General features: G+C 40.7%; 1 protein-coding gene across 1 annotated transcript in view; it reads left to right on the forward strand.

Annotated features, from left to right (window-relative positions):
* The window catches only part of LOC121572543 (gamma-aminobutyric acid type B receptor subunit 2), a 345,717-nt gene extending 331,632 nt beyond the window's left edge, over positions 1-14,085 (forward strand). Inside the window, exons 17-19 of the mRNA XM_045222027.1 lie at positions 159-288; positions 6,837-6,954; positions 11,734-14,085. Coding sequence (XP_045077962.1) covers positions 159-288; positions 6,837-6,954; positions 11,734-11,899 — 414 coding nt within the window. The 3' untranslated portion in view covers positions 11,900-14,085. The remainder of the gene's footprint in view (positions 1-158; positions 289-6,836; positions 6,955-11,733) is intronic.
* Positions 14,086-22,931: the final 8,846 nt, after the last annotated feature.

Consider the following 22,931-nt stretch of genomic DNA (forward strand, 5'->3'; position numbering starts at 1 on the left):
ATGGAGTTTAATAGAAACGTATCAAAATCAATACATTTCCATAGACGGCCCTGATCTGTCCTTGACGCTTTTTTCCTATCACTGTTTAACAACTCTATTTTAACAACTTAACACTATTTTAACCCCTTAACCCCTTTTAACACAATTTATCTGTGCAGTTGGATAAGGAACTGGAGGAGGTGACCATGCAGCTGCAGGACACCCCAGAGAAGACCCCGTACATCAAACAGAACCACTACGGAGACGTCAACAACATCCTTAGCATACGCAACTTTACAGACGGCAAAGGTGACAGGCCGCTGCTACTTTTGTATACACTTCTACAGTATCATTTACATTTACATTTTAGTCATTTAGCAGACGCTCTTATCCAGAGCGACTTACAGTTAGTGTATACATATCTTTTTATACTGGCCCCCCGTGGGAATCGAACCCACAACCCTGGCGTTGCAAACGCCATGCTCTATCAACTGAGCTACATCCCTGCCGGCCATTCCCTCCCCTACCCTGGACGACGCTGGGCCAATTGTGCGCCGCCCATGAGTCTCCCGGTCGCGGCCGGCTGCGACAGAGCCTGGATTCGAACCAGGATCTCTAGTGGCACAGTTAGCACTGCGATGCAGTGCCTTAGACCAGACACACCTCTGTCAGCCTGGACTGCTGCTGACACATTAACTGTCTACACATTGTTCTCTCTGAAGAGATTAACACTATCTGTCCACCGAATACAGTACATAGGCAACAACAAGCTTTTAATTGTTACTCCAGTTTCTTGTCTGCTAATTATGATACCGTACTACTATCTCTGTGTGTGAGAGCTTCAGTTTCCTCGGTGTCCACATCACTAAGGATTTATTAGGGTCCACATGTCAACACAGTTGTGAAGAGGGCACGACAACACCTATACCCCCTCAGGAGGCTAAAAATATTTAACATGGGCCCTCAGATCCTCAAAAAGTTATCAAGAGCATCTTGACTGGCTGCATCACCGCTTGGTACGGCAACTGCTCGGCATCCAACCCTAAGGCGCTACAGAAGGTAGTGCGTATGGCCCAGTGCATCACTGGGGCCGAGCTCCCTGCCATCCAGGACCTCTATACCAAATGGTCAAAAACTCCAGCCACCCAAGTCATAGACTGTTCTCTCTGCTACCGCACGGCAAGCGGTACCGGAGCTCCAAGTCTGGGACCAAAAGGTTCCTGAACAGCTTCTACCCCCAAGTCATAAGACTGCTGAACAGTTAATCAAATGGCTACCCGGACTATTTGCATTGACCCCCTTTATTTTTGCACTGACTCTCTTGCACTGGCTCTATGCACACACTCACTGGACTCTACTCACACACTCACACATACTACACTGACACTCCAATACAAACACACACACACACACTACATACACAAAACACACACACACACATGCATATTGATGCCCATACACACACACTCACACACAGACACACGTTCAGACTATTCACATATGCTTCTGGTACTCTGTTTATTATCTATCCTGATTACCTAGTCACTTTTACCCCTACTTACATTTACATATTACCTCAATTACCTCAACTACCTCGTACCCCTACACATTGACTCGGTACCAGTACTCCTTGTATATAGCCTCGTTATTGTTATTTAATTGTTACTATTTTAAAAACATATATACACTACCGGTCAAAGGTTTTAGAACACCTACGCATTCAAGGGTTTTTCTTTATTTTTACTATTCTCTCCATTGTAGAATAATAGTGAAGACATCATCAAAACTATGAAATAACACATATGGAATCATGTAGTAACCAAAAAAGTGTTAAACAAATCAAAATATATTTTATATTTGAGATTCTTCAAATAGCAACCCTTTGCCTTGATGACAGCTTTGCACACTCTTGGCATTCTCTCAACCAGCTTCACCTGGAATGCTTTTCCAACAGTCCTGAAGGAGTTCCCACATATGCTGAGCACTTGTTGGCTGCTTTTCCTTCCCTCTGCGTTCCGACTCATCCCAAACCATCTCAATTTGGTTGAGGTCGCGGGATTGTGGAGGCCAGGTCATCTGATGCAGCACTCCATCACTATTTTTCTTGGTAAAATAGCACTTACACAGCCTGGAGGTGTGTTGGGTCATTGTCCTGTTGAAAAACAAATGATAGTCCCACTAAGCCCAAACCAGATGGGAATCGCTGCAGAATGCTGTGGTAGCCATGCTAGTTAATTGTGCCTTGAATTCTAAATAAATCACAGACAGTGTCACCAGCAAAGCACCCCCACACCATCACACCTCCTCCTCTATGCTTTAAGGTGGGAGCTACACATGCAGAGATCATCCGTTCACCCACACCGCGTCTCACAAAGACACGGCGGTTGGAACCAAAAATCTCAAATTTGGACTCCAGACCAAAGGACAAATGTTGTGTTTCTTGGCCCAAGCAGGTCTCTTCTTATTATTGGTGTCCTTTAGTAGTGGTTTCTTTGCAGCAATTTGACCATGAAGGCCTGATTCACACAGTCTCCTCTGAACAGTTGATGTTGAGATGTGTCTGTTACTTGAACTCTGTGAAGCATTTATTTGGGCTGCAATTTCTGAGGCTGGTAACTTTAATGAACTTATCCTCTGCAGCCGAGGTAACTCTGGGTCTTCCATTCCTGTGGCGGTCCTCATGAGAGCCAGTTTCATCATAGCGCTGGAGGGTTTTTGCGACTGCACTTGAAGAAACTTTCAAAGTTGAAATGTTCCATATTGACAGACCTTCATGTCTTAACATAATGATGGACTGTCGTTTCTCTTTGCTTATTTAAGCTGTTCTTGCCATGATATATGGACTTGGTCTTTTACCAAATAGGGCTATCTTCTGTATCCCCCCCCTTCCTTGTCACAACACAACTGATTGGCTCAAACGCATTAAGAAGGAAATAAATTCCACAAATTAACTTTTAAGAAGGCACACCTGTTAATTGAAATGCATTTCAGGTGACTACCTCATGAAGCTGGTTAAGAGAATGCCAAGAGTGTGCAAAGCTGTCATCAAGGCAATTTGAAGAATCTCAAATATAAAATATATTTTAATTTGTTTAACACTTTTTTGGTTACTACATGACTACATATGTGTTATTTCACAGTTTTGATGTCGGACTCGTAAGTAAGCATTTCAAGGTAAAGTTGTGTTCGGCATGTGACAAATAACATTTTATTTGATTTTGATATCTTGTCGACAAGTACACCACAGTGCCTCTATTAGTTCAGTACTACAGTATCCCAACCCCAAGTTTGTTGATTATTCAATGATAAGCTTCTGTTCAGAATGCAGGCTGACAGACAGACATATAATGGGTCATTATATTCACCATAAGGATTCAGCCACATCTTAGAGCACATCACCACATCCATATCTCTGCCTGAGAATCCTCATCGCTCCTCTAACTGCAGCAATCAGTATTCATGAGACTTCCTGGACTAAACGCTGTGAATGAGTGGCTGTTATGAGTACGACACAGTGTCAACAGTGATTACAATCACAACCAAGCACGAGCAACACTCTCCGTAGGCCATGAATATTCATCAGCACATCGTGTGGCCTGGTGGAGGTTGAGCGGTGGGGTTGAATGACTCAAGGACTATGGCACCACCCATATTAGGAATTCCCTCAGTTGAATTCCCCCAGTTGAACACGGCAGAGTTTGGTCTGACAATTGAGTCTATGGATGCTGTAGAGGATCTGGAGAATAACACAGAACAAGGTTATTGCTCAGGAGGTAGTGACTTTTCACAATAAATTGCACTTGCACTTTGACACCGTCCCACCGACACTTTTTTCAGAGGTGGGTTTATGCATTTTGTAATCTCTAAACAGGATTATACCGTGAATCGCATGAATTGCTCATATGCAACCAAGTCCATATGAATCCATTATGCTATGTTAACAAATCCGCTGCAGTAGCCCTATCTAACAATCAGAGAAAAGAAGTACAAGGAAGCAGCTTTTTTCCATCAGAGGGAGGTTATTTTTATCTAAATAGTTTCCACCTCCTCCTCTTTAGATGCATATTGAGGACACAATGCTGCGGTGTGATCTTCAAATCAGGTCAATGTTATGCTAAGAGGTTAAAATCTGGGACAACTGGAGAGGAAAAAATAGACGCAAAAGGGGATACTTTCGGGCCTCCCCAGGTGCTGTTTGAAAGACTGACAAGGCTGTTTACTTTCATTCCAACCGTGTTCACACTCTCCGTCTGTCTCCCACGGTGATGAGTCTGTTCCCCCCCTGGACTGAAATATTTCCCACAACATCATGAAGCACAGCAGTCTCCCTCTCTCTCCATCTCTCCATCTCTCTCTCCATCTCTCTCTGTCTCTCCTCATTTCTCTCTCTCTCTCTCTCTCTCTCTCTCTCTCTCTCTCTCTCTCTCTCTCTCTCTCTCTATCTATCTCACTCTCCCTCTCTTTCTCTGTCTCTCTCTCTCTGTCGCTCTGACTATGCCACCAGCAGAGCTCCATTTGACATGTGTTGAACTCATAGAACAGAAGTGTTTTTAGTGTTTTTGATGTAATTCTCAACAGATATTGTATCAGAAAATTGAAGCTCTAACAGACAAATTAAGATTTCAAAAATCTTCAGTCAATATTTTCATACTTGCTTGAGTGCTTGACATGCATTTTGTAATGATACAGTAGCTATTAATATGACTTATAATAGCTACTGTATTAATAGCTACATCCTTCTGTGGCCTTAGCTTCTCAGGTGTTTTGATCTGAACCAAGGAGAGAGGACATATACAGTGGGGGCATCCTAAATGGCACCCTATACCCTATATAGCAGTGGTATTCAAACTTTTTTATTTAAGAATATCTCGCGACCCGGCCACACCCCAAATCTGTACATTTAGATTTTTATATCAACAAATAACCTTCAATTCATTACATTTTCATGAAACCAATAAATGTATTTACTCAATAACATTTAGTTTTTCAATGTATCTTTCTCATAAAGGTTTGTATATTCTCACTTACAAACATCTGCAATCTAATTTTTTTGTGTGTACAGTTGAAGTCGGATGTTCACATACACTTAGGTTGGAGTCATTAAAACTAGTTTTTCAACCACTCCACAAATGTCTTGTTAACAAACTATAGTTTTGGTAAGTCGGTTAGGACATCTACTTTGTGCATGACACAAGTAATTTTTCCAACAATTGTTTACAGACAGATTATTTCACTTATAATTCACTGTATCACAATTCCAGTGGGTCAGAAGTTTACTAAGTTGATTGTGCCTTTAAACAGCTTGGGAAATTCCAGAAAATGATGTCATGGCTTTAGAAGCTTATGATAGGCTAATTGACATAATTTGAGTCAATTGGAGGTGTACCTGTGGATGTATTTCAAGGCCTACCTTCAAACTCAATGCCTCTTTGCTTGACATCATGGGAAAATCTAAAGAAATCAGCCAAGACCTCAGAAAAAAAATGATAGACCTCCACAAGTCTGGTTCATCCTTGGGAGCAATTTCCAAATGCCTGAAGGTACCACGTTCATCTGCACAAACAATAGTACGCAAGTATAAACACCATGGGACCACGCAGCCGTCATACCGTTCAGGAAGGAGACGCGTTCTGTCTCCTAGAGATGAACGTACTTTGGTGCGAAAAGTGCAAATCAATCCCAGAACAACAGCAAAGGACCTTGTGAAGATGCTGGAGGAAACAGGTACAAAAGTATCTATATCCACAGTAAAACGAGTCCTATATCGACATAACCTGAAAGGCCGCTCAGCAAGGAAGAAGCTACTGCTCTTAAACCTCCATAAAAAAGCCAGACTACGGTTTGCAACTGCACATGGGGACAAAGATCGTAGTTTTTGGAGAAATGTCCTCTGGTCTGATGAAACAAAAATAGTTTGGCCATAATGACCATCGTTATGTTTGGAGGAAAAAGGGGGACGCTTGCAAGCTGAAGAACACCATCCCAACCGTGAAGCACGGGTGTGGCAGCATCATGCTGTGGGGGAGCTTTGCTGCAGGAGGGACTGGTGCACTTCACAAAATAGATGGCATCATGAGGAAGGACAATTATGTGGATATATTGAAGCAACATCTCAAGACATCAGTCAGGAAGTTAAAGCTTGGTCGCAAACAGGTCTTCCAAATGGACAATGACACCAAGCATACTTCCAAAGTTGTGGCAAAATGGCTTAAGGACAACAAAGTCAAGGTATTGGAGTGGCCATCACAAAGCCCTGACCTCAATCCTATAGAACATTTGTGGGCAGAACTGAAAAAGCGTGAGCGAGCAAGGAGGCCTACAAACCTGACTCAGTTACACCAGCTCTGTCAGGAGGAATGGGCCAAAATTCACCCAACTTATTGTGGGAAGCTTGTGGAAGGCTACTCGAAACGTTTGACCCATGTTAAACAATTTAAAGGCAATGCTACCAAATACTAATTGAGTGTATGTAAACTTCTGACACACTGGGAATGTGATGAAATAAATAAAAGCTGAAATAAATCATTCTCTACTATTATTCTGACATTTCACATTCTTAAAATAAAGTGGTGATCCTAACTAACCTAAGACAGGGAATTTTTACTAGGATTAAATGTCAGGAATTGTGAAAAACTGAGTTTAAATGTATTTGGCTAAGGTGTATGTAAACTTCCGACTTCAACTGTACATTTTGGCGACCCAACTGCGACTTTGAATACCACTGCTATATAGTGCACGACTTTCGGAGTCCTATCGGGTCCTGGTCAAAGGGCATAGGGAGGCATATTGTGGCGTAGTGTTACAGCCTGTATGGTGACTAATCCTGTTTGCTGTGCCATCTCTCTGTGTCTTTGCAGAGGGGGAGAAATCTATACTGAAGAATCATCTTGAGCAGAAGCCTCAGGCGCAGTGGGGCTCCATGGACCCTTCCAGAATAAACAGAGGTCCCCTGGAGGATATCAACTCACCTGAACAGTGAGTTCTCCTCAAAACATCTCCCTCCTCCTTCTAATTCATTTTTTCTTCTTCTTGTTGACTTTTTCAGTAGACTATTGCTACCACCAGCAGCACTGCATGGTGGTTGCTCTGGCAACCAGCTCTGTGAAAGATGGACCAATAAGGTCCCAATCATCTTTCTTTCTTCACACCTACACACACACACACACACACACATGTTTGTTTTACTATCCTTGTGGGGACCTAACAATTGATTCCCATTCGAAATCCTATTTTCCTTAACCCCTAACCTTAACAGACCTGGGCAGACAATTGTTGTATTTTGTTGTTTCTTTGAAAATACCAACTTTTTAAATACTCGAGGTGATCGAATATAATTTATATAGAGTTACTAAAAGGCAACTATTTTATTTGATATTCAAATACAGGTCTCAGAAAAACAAAGAATATTAGAAAATATTTTGAATACCTCTCAGAAAACCAAATAATGTTTGAAGGTATTTGAATACAAAAACAAATTATACTTGATGGCCGCCAAATATTTGATGAAGAACCAAAACCTACAACAGTTCGTTGAATTAGTCTAATTACAGTGAGGGAAAAAAGTATTTGATCCCCTGCTGATTTTGTACGTTTGCCCACTGACAAAGACATGATCAGTCTATAATTTTAATGGTAGGTTTATTTGAACAGTGAGAGACAGAATAACAACAAAAAAATCCAGAAAAATGCATGTCAACAATGTTATAAATTGATTTGCATTTTAATGAGGGAAATAAGTATTTGACCCCTCTGACTTAGTACTTCGTGGCAAAACCCTTGTTGGCAATCATAGAGGTCAGACTTTTCTTGTAGTTGGCCACCAGGTTTGCACACATCTCAGGAGGGATTTTGTCCCACTCCTCTTTGCAGATCTTCTCCAAGTCATTAAGGTTTCGAGCCTGACGTTTGGCAACTCGAACCTTCAGCTCCCTCCACAGATTTTCTATGGGATTAAGGTCTGGAGACTGGCTAGGCCACTCCAGGACCTTAATGTGCTTCTTCTTGAGACACTCCTTTGTTGCCTTGGTCTTTTGTTTTGGGTCATTGTCATGCTGGAATACCCATCCACGACCCATTTTCAATGCCCTGGCTGAGGGAAGGAGGTTCTCACCCAAGATTTGACGGTACATGGCCCTGTCCATCGTCCCTTTGATGCGGTGAAGTTGTCCTGTCCCCTTAGCAGAAAAACACCCCCAAAGCATAATGTTTCCACCTCCATGTTTGACGGTGAGGATGGTGTTCTTGGGGTCATAGGCAGCATTCCTCCTCCTCCAAACACGGCGAGTTGAGTTGATGCCAAAGAGCTCGATTTTGGTCTCATCTGACCACAACACTTTCACCCAGTTCTCCTCTGACTCATTCAGATGTTCATTGGCAAACTTCAGACGGGCCTGTATATGTGCTTTCTTGAGCAGGGGGACATTGCGGGCGCTGCAGGATTTGAGTCCTTCACGGTGTAGTGTGTTACCAATTTTTTTCTTGGTGACTATGGTCCCAGCTGCCTTGAGATCATTGACAAGATCCTCCCGTGTAGTTCTGGGCTGATTCCTCACCGTTCTCATGATCATTGCAACTCCATGAGGTGAGATCTTACATTGTGCCCCAGGCCGAGGGAGATTGACAGTTATTTTGTGTTTCTTCCATTTGCAAATAATCGCACCGTTGTTGTCACCTTCTCACCAAGCTGCTTGGCGATGGTCTTGTAGCCCATTCCAGCCTTGTGTAGGTCTACAATCTTGTCCCTGACATCCTTGGAGAGCTCTTTGGTCTTGGCCATGGTGGAGAGTTTGGAATCTGATTGATTGATTGCTTCTGTGGACAGGTGTCTTTTATATAGGTAACAAACTGAGATTAGGAGCACTCCCTTTAAGAGTGTGCTCCTAATCTCAGCTCGTTACCTGTATAAATGACACTTGGGAGCCAGAAATCTTTCTGATTGAGAGGGGGTCAAATACTTATTTCCCTCATTAAAATGCAAATCATTTATAACATTTTTGACATGCGTTTTTCTTGATTTTTTGTTTGTTATTCTGTCTCTCACTGTTCAAATAAACCTACCATTAAAATTATAGACTGATCATTTCTTTGTCAGTGGGCAAACATACAAAATCAGCAGGGGATCAAATACTTTTTTCCCTCACTGTATATGATCATAAGCACATGGTTTGGACGGCTCTAAGATATGAATCTTAATATAGCCTATAGCCTAGAATGAAATACATGAGGGACATGGAATCACCTCCAATTACAGTAGACCATGTTTGCAGATTCAAAATGACGAACAATTATATTTTCATAATGAGTGTCATAAGATAATACAGTAACACTTGACACCAGCCATACTTGGTGTAATAGCATTCAAGTGACTTTCAAAAATATTTTTATTAAGGAATTGTAATAATCTATCTACTACTACTACACTGTAGTAAATTAAGTCAGACATCTCTTTTATTAAAGGTAGATCATTCAAGTGATGTTCCCCGTGTTTAAAAAAATGTGTAGTAACTTTGTGATTATAACATTAGCAACATTGTTGTTACATAGGACTTTGAAATGTCTTTATAATTGCATAATAATATTATTACATAAGTGGAATAAGGAACAGTCACTATTCCTTTTGTGTACAGTAGTTACAAAAACTATTACCAAAGTATTATGTAACAACATGCTAGTAAAATGTTTGCTCCAAAAGTAATTTCAGTTGTACACAGGCACAATAACTTTTTAATGTTAAGTGCTACTGAGAATGCTAACGGTAACAAAATGTGCCTATTAAGTGTAGAAAGAAAACGAAATATCCCAAAACTGCCTTCTTGAATCAAATACAGCCAAGGTAGATTGAAAGTCATGTTAGTTTGTATTCTGAGTAAACAATCCCTTTAAAGATGGTATAGTGTGTGTTTGAAACAAGAACACTTATCTGTACAACATATAAATGGTTAATTGGTTTGACTTGATTATGTAAACCTGGGGTGGTGGACATTCAGGAGAATGAACATTTACAAATGTTCAGATATAAATGTATTGTGTAGATCAAATGAAGAGTTTCATTCCAAAATGCTATAGATCAATGTTCAGAAATCTTGATAAATTAGCTTTTATTGTTTAAAGAACTTATAAAAGATATGTGTTTTTTCACCATCTAATCATGGAATAGGGTTGTTCAATGACAGACGTATTTGTTTCAAATCTATCACTTGATGGTTTCATTTCAGAGAGACAAATAATCATGTTTTGCTGCAAAATGCTATATATCCGGTTCACTCTCAGAGAAATAAGTAGTACTGCTAGGCTTTACACAGTCAAATGTAACAAGTAGCTACATTTTTTTTAAAGAAATGTGCGAATGATACATTTTTGACATCAATTATTTTATTTTTTAAATCAATACAGTAATATGAGATCTGTATGTAAAATATTTACATTTGGCATTTCAGTCATTTAGCAGATGCTCTTACCTAGAGCTACTTACAGTTGTGCATTCATCTTAAGATAGCTAGCTGAGACAAACACATCAAAGTCAATATACAGGATACAAACATTCCATTTCAGCTAAGCAATAGATATATAGCATTAGTTTAAGTCAGCCAATCCAATATTTTCATAAAAGTAGTCACTTTCTCAGATCTGTATTCAAATAGTTTACAAAAGTAGGTACTTTCTGTGATCTGTATTCAAATATTTTTTACTTTCCACAAACTATAGTTAAAACTATAGTTATCCCAGGTCTGAACTCATAACCCTAATTCTAACCCTAATTCTAACCCTAAGCCTAAAATAGCCTTTTTCCTTGTGGGGACCAGCAAAATGTTTTACTATCCTTGTGAGGACTTCTGGTTCCCACAAGGATAGTAATACCAAAAAAAAACACACACACACACACACACACACACACACATAACCAGCAGAGCACAGCTGACTGACTGCATGTTGTCCCAACTCTTAAAATGTGGTGGTCCAGAACACTCATAGCACACTCCGGTGACAAATAAAGAACTTCCTTCACTTATTAATAACCAGGCTGGGGAATGTCGACTTCATCGGAGAGGGAAAAAATTGTTTATGCATCATTGAGAGCCCTTCATTCCCTCCTCCTCTCCCCCCCGTCCTCCCAGCTCTCCTCTCTCTTCCTCCTACGTTCATCTAACTGGGACTGGATAGAGAGAACACACGAGAGAGAGAGAGAGAGAGAGAGAGAGAGGGAGAGAGAGCATGATAGAGTGAGGACATGAGCGGAAGCAGGAGGATGAAACCGTCACAGAAAAGACACGAAAGGAGAGAGAGAGAGAGAGAGAGAGCATGATAGAGAGAGAGAGCATGAGAGAGAGAGAGAGAGAGAGAGAGAGCAAGAGAGAGAGAGAGAGAGAGAGAGAGAGAGCATGATAGAGCATGATAGAGCATGATAGAGAGAGAGAGAGAGAATGATAGAGAGAATGATAGAGAGAATGATGAGAGAGAGAGAGAGAGAGAGAGAGAGAGAGAGAGAGAGAGAGAGAGAGAGAGAGAGAGAGAGGGCAGAAAATAGTTATTATACTTGTACTATACTGTATGTACAGTAGGTCCTTAATGTAGCACCACAGAGATTTAGAAATATATATTTTTTAGAGGGTTTAACACTTTGACAGCACACATGGGAAAAATACTCCTTCAATGTGAACCTTTATTTAGTCAGGTGAATATAATGATGTTTAATTATGCTTACTATGTTAAACCACTCATCACCATGTCTCTCTCTCTTTCTCTCTCTGTCTACAGCATACAGCGCAGGCTGTCGTTGCAGCTGCCCATCCTGCACCATGCCTACCTACCCTCCATAGGGGGGGTGGACGCCAGCTGTACCAGCCCCAACGCCAGCCCCAGCTCCAGCCCGCGGCACAGACACATGCCCCCATCCTACCGGGTCATGGTCTCAGGCCTGTGAGCATCAGTCGCCCCTGCCGCTTCCAAGAAAGACATCCATGTTTAAAAAACAGACTGAGGTCATCAGCGATAGTGGAATAATATGTGTGTTGGACCAGGGAGGGGGAAGTTTGTTCCACTCTTCATGCCTCGGTCTCTAGAACCCCTCTCTAGAACCATGGGTTGGGAAGAGAAAGGGGAGAGGGTACCTTACAAACGACAACACGATCCATAGCAACAACCTCCCTCGGTCTCTCTCCCCCCCTCACCCACCCCCTCAGGCAGCGGAGTACCAGACCTGACCTGACCAGACCTGTAGCGTATCTGCTTTGGAGGGTTTTTATGTTTTTTTTGTCATACACTTGGCTATGTGTGTGCTTGTCAAAAAGTTAGTGTTTCGCTACTTCAATGCCTAGAAGGCGTTACTATAGGAACAAAGAAGTTCCAGATCGGACTGACGTAGGATTCATCACAATTCACCATTTTGAACAAACATGTAAATATCATACTGACTTTGACTTACCGTAAGCTTTGAGTATGCTGTGAATTAACATATGGGGGGATGGGGGGCAGGTCTGTATCAGGGTAGGCCCTAAAAAACTATTATAAAAACTAAAAAAACTGGCGTCCTACAAAGCAAAATGTAAGACAAATTGGTTTGTGTAATATTACTGCATCATTGTATTGTGTTAATTATGTTAAATGGATTGGCTCATAGCAAGAAGTAAGTCATTTTTCTGTGACTAGCAAAATGTCGAAAGACACCAGCCAGGGGCCAATTATTTTAACTTGGTGTAATATTCACACAGCTTATTTTCCACTTTGCTAAATTTGCACCATTAGTTTTTCTTTAAGATATTATACTATCTCTTTTCATAGGTCTTTAATGTGTTTCAACTCCCATCGTTTAATTTGTCTCCATACAAGCATGAAATACTACAGTACAGGATAATGCCTTTCTGGGTTTAGAGGGCAACAGAACCAAACAAATTTCCAGGAAATAATGAGAATAGTAATGTGACTCTATGTACAGTACGTGTGTTGACATAAACGCAAACAAATACTCACCTACACAAACACATAAAGATACACACCATTAGGTAAAGTGCACACCGTATCCTAGTGGTGTTAGGTGTCCAGACAAGGCTTTGCCAAAGATCAGTCTGAGGACCAGCAAGCTTCCATTACAGCTGGTTGGTCTTTGCCCCACCAGTGTAAATGGTCCAGGAACTGTCATGTCACTCTATGTAGGGAGTGGGGACCACCCAACGCAGCACCCAGAGCCCAGGTGGCCTGCTCTGTTACCTGACTGTTGTGAGGCTGAAGGAGAGGCTTTCTAATGACCATATGTTTCATAAGTCAATGAAATATGTGCATGGTCAGGCAACATCAAGTGGTGAGAAACTGAGATAAAAAACTCGGGAAAAAAATTATGTTGACAATAAATATATTCAGATAGTGAAGAGTGATAAGGATGTGGGTTTGTCATTTAGGTTCCATTAGTAGTTTCGAAACAGTGAAATTACGTTTGAAGCTGTTTCAATCAGTAAATTTGAATTACCGAAATGGCAAGTGGAAAATGCATGTGAGCCGTATGTGAACCCTATCCAGGAGACCACAGCACTGTCAGTCACAGGAACAATGGCACCACAGACTGGGAGAGAAGTGTCAGTAAATCATGACAGGTCTACTATACAGTGATGTTGTGAAAAATCACCTGGCACTTAGCAACAGTGGAACATACCTCATAGTTGCTGTTAAAAAGTTTTTCTGTGTAGTTGGCCCAAAGGTCATTTCTTGTAGTAAAAAGGGCCATAGACATAGCTTGCTATCGTCATTTTATTTGTACAACTGTTGTCACAAGAAAAACACAAAGTGGATGAAATCCATGAATAAGCTACGTATCATCATCAGAAGTCTAAATAGATTTGTTTCACCATTGGTGTCTTGGTTAAAATACGTTTGTTGAGCACTGTGCCTGTAGTCGTATCCTGTAGCCTGCAGGAGCCACAGTACACAGCAGGTCCAGTAGGTAGTGCTGGTGGTGTGGGCTGGGCAAACTAAACTAAACAAGCATCGGTAAATTGTACAACCTGTCATGATTTCTTTCCTATTCAATACTCCAACACCTGGGACATACAGTACATTTTACATTACATTTTAGTCATTAAGCTGACGCTCTTATCCAGAGCGACTTACAGTTAGTGAGTGCATACATATTTATTTTTTTCATACTGGCCCCCCGTGGGAATCGAACCCACAACCCTGGCGTTGCAAACACCATGCTCTACCAACTGAGCTACACGGGACCAGTACAGTGTGGGATAGATAACTCCAGAGAGTGGGCTGCTCTGTGAGCTGGACCTGGCGTCTGAACGCTGATGATGTCTGTCAGCCACCGCAAGGAAGAAACCCATTGGAGGACGAGTGATGGGCGGGGGAGGAGCAGGTCTGCTATTGGACACATCCATGTGTGACTCCTGTCTGAGCTCCTCGCCCTAGCCTGGAGCCAATTGGGGCTAAGGAGACCCTGTCCAGAACAGCAACACAGCAGCACAGACCTTCCATGAAGCCAAAAGGTTTCTTTCTCCTCTATCAGTGAGACACTGGGTCTGGTTGTTCATTCAGAAAAAAAAAAACATTTTATATATTACATTATATGTGATTGTGTAAAATTTGCTGATACCCTGAAGGTGTCAATGTACGTATGGAATATTTGGTATTTGGCTTTCTCAAGATGGCATGAAATAAAATGTATATTCACATAAGAGTAACCTCTGTTTTTGCAACTGTCATGACAAATCCACTCTGTTGTTTCTTCTCACTCCCAAGTCAGTTTTTTAAATGTTTTATTTATTTGTTTACTTTGCTTTTAGTTTGCAAACCTGTTGTTCAGCAATCTGGTCACATTCTTCAAGAGTACATCATCAAGCAGTCAATGTCAAAGCCACGATTCTCAGTGAGAAATCCCCCTCTCACACACAATGTAATGTAAATTACATGCAGCATTATACTTGCTGCAAGATGCTGAGGGCAATAAAAGTGTACAACACATAATAGCTTTGGCTAGCTATATCAGAACTAACCTATAGAATGTTCAATAACATATTAAAAATTGTTCCTTTCCCGGCACCTGTGTCACTTTTTATTGTTCTTACAAAATGCCAAATGCTGGTTATCAGGTATTGTTACTTTGCTTTTCAATGTGGCCTATTTTTCTATTATTAATTTAACATTTACAAAGATAGTTCTTCAAATGCAATGTTGGTAGTTAAAGGGCTCATAACTTGTAATACACTGCTTATTTATGCTAATGTTCTGTATTAGCCAGGGGTCCTCAGTTCTTCTGTTTCTTTCCATTTAAAGGTGAAAAACACACACACACACACACACACACACACACACACACACACACACACACACACATATATATATATATATATATATACACACACACACACATATTCATATATTTGTGTATATTGTCATTAGGGTTTCTGGAAAATCTATGTTCCAAAATATAAGAATATGAGAAATATATATAAAGTGGGAAAAATTTAACTTCATTCTGTAACTATTTTTGTCAATTTCATATGTGGTATTCCATGCAAACATTGTAGAATTAAAGTTCAATAAAAAAATATGAACCTTATGTTAAATGCTAAATATATGTATGAGAGGGGCAATAACTTGTTTTCTTATTCCAGAAAGAACTATATATCCAAATCTTTACATTCTAAACATTGATTTTTCATAAGAAACCTTGACGTTCACTACACCGATGATGATACTTGGAACTCAATGGAAACTTTTTTATTTACAGTATCTGTAACTATGGTATGTACAGTTGAGATAGATATGAAAACGTCTATAAAATAAGTATCACACTGGAACAATATAACATTTTGGAACCATTGGTTGTTATGGGGGGTTTGAACAGCCTTCTACTTTAATTGTCAATGTTATGGACAGCCTTTACTTTTCACATCATCGTTAAATAAAGTGAGACTGAAAATAACTCCATAAAATGTTTGCTTTGATCTATAAAAAATTGAAAATAGGTTAATGAACTTCAGAGATTGTTTCAGTGTACCCGTATTCAAAGACCTATTGATGTACTGTTGTCTACCCTTAGGCTACTGCTCTTTACATTTAGCTTTTCAAGAAAATGGAAGTGAAGTAATGCACTGTTTATTTTTTTGTTATTTGGAGCTCAGTTATCTTAATTTTAACGTCAATTAAAACAACTGTTTTATCCACAAGGCAAGGTTGTTTAAAGGCCCAGTGCACTCAAAACATGATTGTCCTGTGTTTTATACATAGACACAGGAAGTAGGGGTGCTGAGGATGCTGCATCATCCCCTGAAAAATCAGAATAAAAACTATGGTTTTATATATATTTCCACACTAATAATACTGTGAAAATTATGATGATGCCCTTTTAGTGTAAGAGCTGTTTGAAAAGACCACCTGAAATGTCATCCCGTTTTGGTGGGATGGAGTTGAGGCAGTACATTTGTTAATAGAACGACAAGAAAGAGATCCAAACCTCTCTGCCGATAACAGCTAGTTTTTAGTTTTCCCCTCCCCATTCAGAACACTCCCAGACAGTCCTAGCAAAATTCTTGCTTGAGAAATTGCTCTTCGCTAAGAAGCTATTTTGTTTCTTTTTTTTTAAACCATTTTAATTGATAACAATCACAGTAAGGTACAGTGGGGAAAAAAAGTATTTAGTCAGCCACCAATTGTGCATGTTCTCCCACTGAAAAAAGATGAGAGAGGCCTGTAATTTTCATCATAGGTACACGTCAACTATGACAGACAAAATGAGGAAAAAAAATCCAGAAAATCACATTGTAGGATTTTTTATGAATTTATTTGCAAATTATGGTGGAAAATAAGTATTTGGTCAATAACAAAAGTTTCTCAATACTTTGTTATATACCCTTTGTTGGCAATGACACAGGTCAAACGTTTTCTGTAAGTCTTCACAAGGTTTTCACACACTGTTGCTGGTATTTTGGCCCATTCCTCCATGCAGATCTCCTCTAGAGCAGTGATGTTTTGGGGCTGTCGCTGGGCAACACGGACTTTCAACTCCCTCCAAAGATTTTCTATGGGGTTGAGATCTGGAGACTGGCTAGGCCACTCCAGGATCTTGAAATGCTTCTTACGAAGCCACTCCTTCGTTGCCAGGGCGGTGTGTTTGGGATCATTGTCATGCTGAAAGACCCAGCCACGTTTCATCTTCAATGCCCTTGCTGATGGAAGGAGGTTTTCCCTCAAAATCTCACAATACCTGGCCCCATTCATTCTTTCCTTTACACGGATCAGTCGTCCTGGTCCCTTTGCAGAAAAACAGCCCCAAAGCATGATGTTTCCACCCCCATGCTTCACAGTAGGTATGGTGTTCTTTGGATGCAACTCAGCATTCTTTGTCCTCCAAACACGACGAGTTGAGTTTTTACCAAAAAGTTCTATTTTGGTTTCATCTGACCATATGACATTCTCCCAATCCTCTTCTGGATCATCTAAATGCACTCTAGCAAACTTCAGACGGGCCTGGACATGTACTGGCTTAAGCAGGGGGACACGTCTGGCACTGCAGGATTTGAGTCCCTGGCGGCGTAGTGTGTTACTGATGGTAGGCTTTGTTACTTTGGTCCCAGCTCTCTGTAGTTCATTCACTAGGTCCCCCCGTGTGGTTATGGGATTTTTGCTCACCGTTCTTGTGATCATTTTGACCCCACGGGGTGAGATCTTGCGTGGAGCCCCAGATCGAGGGAGATTATCAGTGGTCTTGTATGTCTTCCATTTCCTAATAATTGCTCCCACAGTTGATTTCTTCAAACCAAGCTGCTTACCTATTGCAGATTCAGTCTTCCCAGCCTGGTGCAGGTCGACAATTTTGTTTCTGGTGTCCTTTGACAGCTCTTTGGTCTTGGCCATAGTGGAGTTTGGAGTGTGACTGTTTGAGGTTGTGGACAGGTGTCTTTTATACTAATAACAAGTTCAAAAAGGTGCCATTAATACAGGTAACGAGTGGAGGACAGAGGTGCCTCTTAAAGAAGAAGTTACAGGTCTGTGAGAGCCAGAAATCTTGCTTGTTTGTAGGTGACCAAATAGTTATTTTCCACCATAATTTGCAAATAAATTCATAAAAAATCCTACAATGTGATTTTCTGGATATTTTTTTCTCAATTTGTCTGTCATAGTTGACGTGTACCTATGATGAAAATTACAGGCCTCTCTCATCTTTTTAAGTGGGAGAACTTGCACAATTGGTGGCTGACTAAATACTTTTTTTCCCCACTGTACTTAATTGTTACCCAGAAATGATTTGATATTGAGATTAAAGTCTGCATTGGACCTTTAAGAATTCATGACCTACTTTTCTTCCTAACCTCAGAACCCTTCTAGGAGTCCAAATTAATGCATGACCACAAAGAATGGAGTGCAATTATTTACTGGCGCAAAGCACTGTGGGTAAAAATGTCAATCAGGATATTACAGTAGTCTGAACCTGCTTTAAATGCCCACAATCCTGCAGTTCAAAAGTATATGAAACCCCAGCCTTTGAAACGCTTCTGTCTTGTTGACAAGACATAATGTATATAACACTGGACATTTATTTAAACATTAGGGCATTTTAAATAATTTGTTACATGACTAAAGTGTACATTTGTGAGGTATTCTTGTCTGTATGTGTCTCTTACATATGTACACTAATCAGCTTATTTTTATTCGACACATGGGATCATCAGATTTTTCAATAAAATGATCGCAAATAATCTGTTGATTAATAAATTGTTACAGTGATTTAATTTCTATTTCCATCACTGGTCATCATTAAGACGAGCAAAAAAACTAAAACTGCCTAAGTGAAAGGCCTAAGATTACTATACAGTAGTTTCACAACAAATCTTTCAATAGCATCATGAGCCTTGTTTATACCTGGTGCTAACAAGGCTACGTTTACACAGGCAGCCCAATTCCGATCTTTTCCCACTAATTGGTCTCAGATATTTACACATCAGATATTTTTCAGAGCTGATCTGATTGGTCAAAATACTGATTATAAAAATAAAATAAAAATATCAGAAATGGCCTGCCTGTGTAAATGCAGCCCATGTGTCCTGATTTTGTCCACATTCTGATTGTGCCCACATTTTAAGACAGGTGTAGGCGATTAAAAGAGCTGATTGTGATCCGATCTTCCTGACCACCTCCGGATGTAGTCAGGGACGAATTGATTGGTTGGATGAATGCTCAGTGGGCAGAGCTTAGTGACAGGTCAGTGGAAGGAGTTTACAGGTGAGAGTTAAATAAAGGAAATGCTTGCAGGGAGGCGGATGTTAAACACGGGTTATGACACACTAGGGGGTTTTCTTCTCAGTGACCAATAAACCGTGGTCTAGGAGTGTGTCAATTTGTTAGTAGGTAAATGGAAGACGGTCCTCCTCGAAAGACTCCTTTTTGCGAGGAAGCACGAGTGTATCCTACAGGAAATCTGCCACACCCCCTTTGAATCAGCTATTGTTTTCTCGAAGGAGAAAAGCATGCAAACGTTTTAAAACTATACGCTACTAATCCTTTTATCTATAAAATGTCTTGCACAACTAGCTAAATTTGTTTTAGGAGGGAGGAGAGAGGACGCAGGAGTTGAGCAAATCTAATTGAGAAAAGGCCAAGGTTGCCAGTTCGAATCCTGATGCAGCTTTTTTCACCCAACCTTACCCAACATAATTAACTGACATTTCAAATCTTCTGAATGACTAATTTACTGAACAGCTTTATAAATGTGAAAAAAATATGTGTTTGGTGCCCTCCCATTTGCTGGCGTATTGGACTAGGCACTGGGATAGGGGCCAGAAGGTCACGGGTACTAATCTTGCCAATGCCCTTTCTCAAAAAAGGTATATTTTATATAGTTCGATGTCAGACCAGTCATTCTTGCTTTAAATTGTGAGTCTAGATAAACTATTTTAATGTTTTAATTCACAGGCAATAAAGATAAAAAACCACGTAAAAAAAACTAGGGGTTATTTTAGATTCTGAACTCAATTTCGAATCACACATTAGGAATGTGACCAAAATAGTTTTTACCACATGCGGAACATTGCTAAGGTGCAGCCTTTTCTCTCTCAGGCTGATACAGAGAGACTCATCCATGCTTTTATTACAAGCAGGCTTGACTTCTGTAATGCTCTACCCAAGAAAGCCATTGGTCAACTGCAAAACATACAGAATGCTGCAGCACGGGTACTGACCAAGACCAGACTGAGGGCACACATTACACCGGTTTTAAGGGGTCTGCACTGGCTGCCTGTGAGTTTTATAATTAATTTTCTATTGGTTTTTAAATCAATCTACGATTGTGCACCCCAATACATGTCAGACATGCTTTTAAATTATGTACCCAGTCAGTCCCTCAGGTACTGGCCATTTAACTATCCCAAAGCCTAGGACCAAGACGCATGGAGAGGCAGCCTTTAGTTACTATGCCCCCAGCCTTTGGAATAGCCTGCCAAAGAACTTGAGGGGGTCCGAAACTGGGGACATTTTTAAAATAGATCTTAAAACACACCTTTTTAGCTTTGCTTTTCCTTAGGGTGTTTTTTTGTCGTTCAGTTTTTGTTATTCTATTGTTTTTTATCCTCTTATGTTTGTTGTATAGTAAATATTTAATTGTTTTTATTAGTTTTTTCCTGTAAAGCACATTGTGTTGCATTCCATGTCTGAAATGTGCTGTATAAATAAAGCTTGATTTGATAACTAGCTATGATGTGGGGGTAAAATGAAATTGGGCCAGGTCTCAGCATGTGAGCTCAGCTGTCTGCAATCTGCACATATTACACAGAAAGCCAAGGTGGCCAATACATTAGTAATGAAAAGCTCAGTATGTAGAGGATGATAAATAATACAACTGTCAAGGCCCAGTGGCAAACAGGCTGTAAGGAATGTGTGTTGAGTCCTCGTGTCAGAGGAGAAGAGGCCATTCCATCATGCTCTCAAATATTTACCTTGTCAGTGCTAGACAGAGGGCTCAGCGGCCCAGAACAGTCCCAGAAAGGGAGATAGGGCAGAGGCTACAGCAAGGCAACCTCAAGGCCTACTGTCCTGTACCTATGGACCTCTGTAGACTTCAAGCTGCTCGCTCCGACCTCAGATGTCAAAGCCAATTTGGTATTATGTAATAATCTGTTTTCTGTTCGAATGGCGATAGGAATCTGATCTGGAGTCTCAATGTGATCCACTGATTCAAAGGACACTTTATACATATTGCAAAGCTACTGTGGGAAAGGGATTGTGAGCCCAGCTAGCCTAGTAGCCTACCACCACTACTGATAGTGTGGAAGATACAGTATACTGTTTGGATACTGGTTAGGCAGCTACTGTATATGACTGGTGTGGAAGGGAACTGTCTCAGTAAAAGTCAAGCTGTATAAAGGGAAGATTGGGGTAGAATAAAGTGACATCAGGCATGTGGTAGGCCTACATGTGGTTTTTCAGGTTTGGAAATCCCAGTCTGGAAAACAAAATGGCTACCACATACTGTAGGCTACTGTGTGCTAGTCAAGACAGTACCGAGGCTAGAAGGTACAGAAGCCCATACAAATTAGGGCTCTATTCAATCCATATCGTGGAAATTCAGCGCTATTGCGCAATTTAAACGTTAAGGCAATTAGCGTTAGCAGAGACTGCATTCATGGTAAACGCTGCAGATGTCAGCTCAATAGGAAATTACCTTTACATTTCCTGTAATGTTTCAGCAATACAGATGGAATAGAGCTCTTAGCGTTATGAAATTATACTTTAAAAAATGTCTAGTACTACATCCATATCTTTCCATCATGAATCATCTGTGGAAATACAGAAGCATTCAAATAATTAGAGTCATTTGTATGGGAGATGACGGTGTGTAAATCGCCATATGTATAGCATTAGACACTGTCAACATAGTCATCCAATTCCCTTTCCTCTTGAAAAACAGCCATTTCCCACAAGGGCAAGGGGCCCCCAGATTGAATAATGTCTCCATATACATGCTGAGCGATTAGAGTTATGTCCTACACTTACACTCTGCCGTGACTAGATTGATGTTCAACACGTAATCATGGCTCACTCTGCTGCGTGTACAGTAAATCCTAACCATGTCTGCGTCCCAAATGCCACCCTATTCCCTATATAGTGCACTACTTTTGACCAGGTCCCATGGGTTTCCTCTGGCTCTGTCCTTGAGAATTGCACCCTATTCTACCCTACAGTTGTGGTCAAAAGTTTTGAGAATGACACAGGTATTGGTCTTCACAAAGTTCGCTGCTTCAGTGTTATGAGATATTTTTGTCAGATGTTACTATGGTATACTGAAGTATAATTACAAGCATTCCATAAGTGTCAAAGGCTTTTATTGACAATTACATTAAGTTTATGCAAAGAGTCAATATTTGCAGTGTTGACCTTTCTTTTTCAAGACCTCTGCAATCCGCCCTGGCATGCTGTCAATTAACTTCTGGGCCACATCCTGACTGATGGCAGCCCATTCTTGCATAATCAATGCTTGGAGTTTGTCAGAATTTGTGGGTTTCTGTTTGTCCACCCGCCTCTTGAGGATCGACCACAAGTTCTCAATGGGATTAAGGTCTGGGGAGTTTCCTGGCCATGGACCCAAAATTTAAATGTTTTGTTCCCTGAGCGACTTAGTTATCACTTTTGTCTTATGGCAAGGTGCTCCATCATGCTGGAAAAGGCATTGGTCGTCACCAAACTGTTCTTGGATGGTTGGGAGAAGTTGCTCTCGGAGGATGTGTTGGTACAATTCTTTATTCATGTCTGTGTTCTTAGGCAAAATTGTGAGTGAGCCCACTCCCTTGGCTGAGAAGCAACCCCACACATGAATGGTCTCAGGATGCTTTACTGTTGGCATGACACAGGACTGATGGTAGCGCTCACCTTGTCTTATCCGGACAATGTGTTTTCCGGATGCCCCAAACAATCGGAAAGGGGATTCATCAGAGAAAATGACTTTACCCCAGTCCTCAGCAGTCCAATCC

Source organism: Coregonus clupeaformis, chromosome 8 (genome assembly GCF_020615455.1).
Source record: "Coregonus clupeaformis isolate EN_2021a chromosome 8, ASM2061545v1, whole genome shotgun sequence".
NCBI lineage: Eukaryota > Metazoa > Chordata > Actinopteri > Salmoniformes > Salmonidae > Coregonus > Coregonus clupeaformis.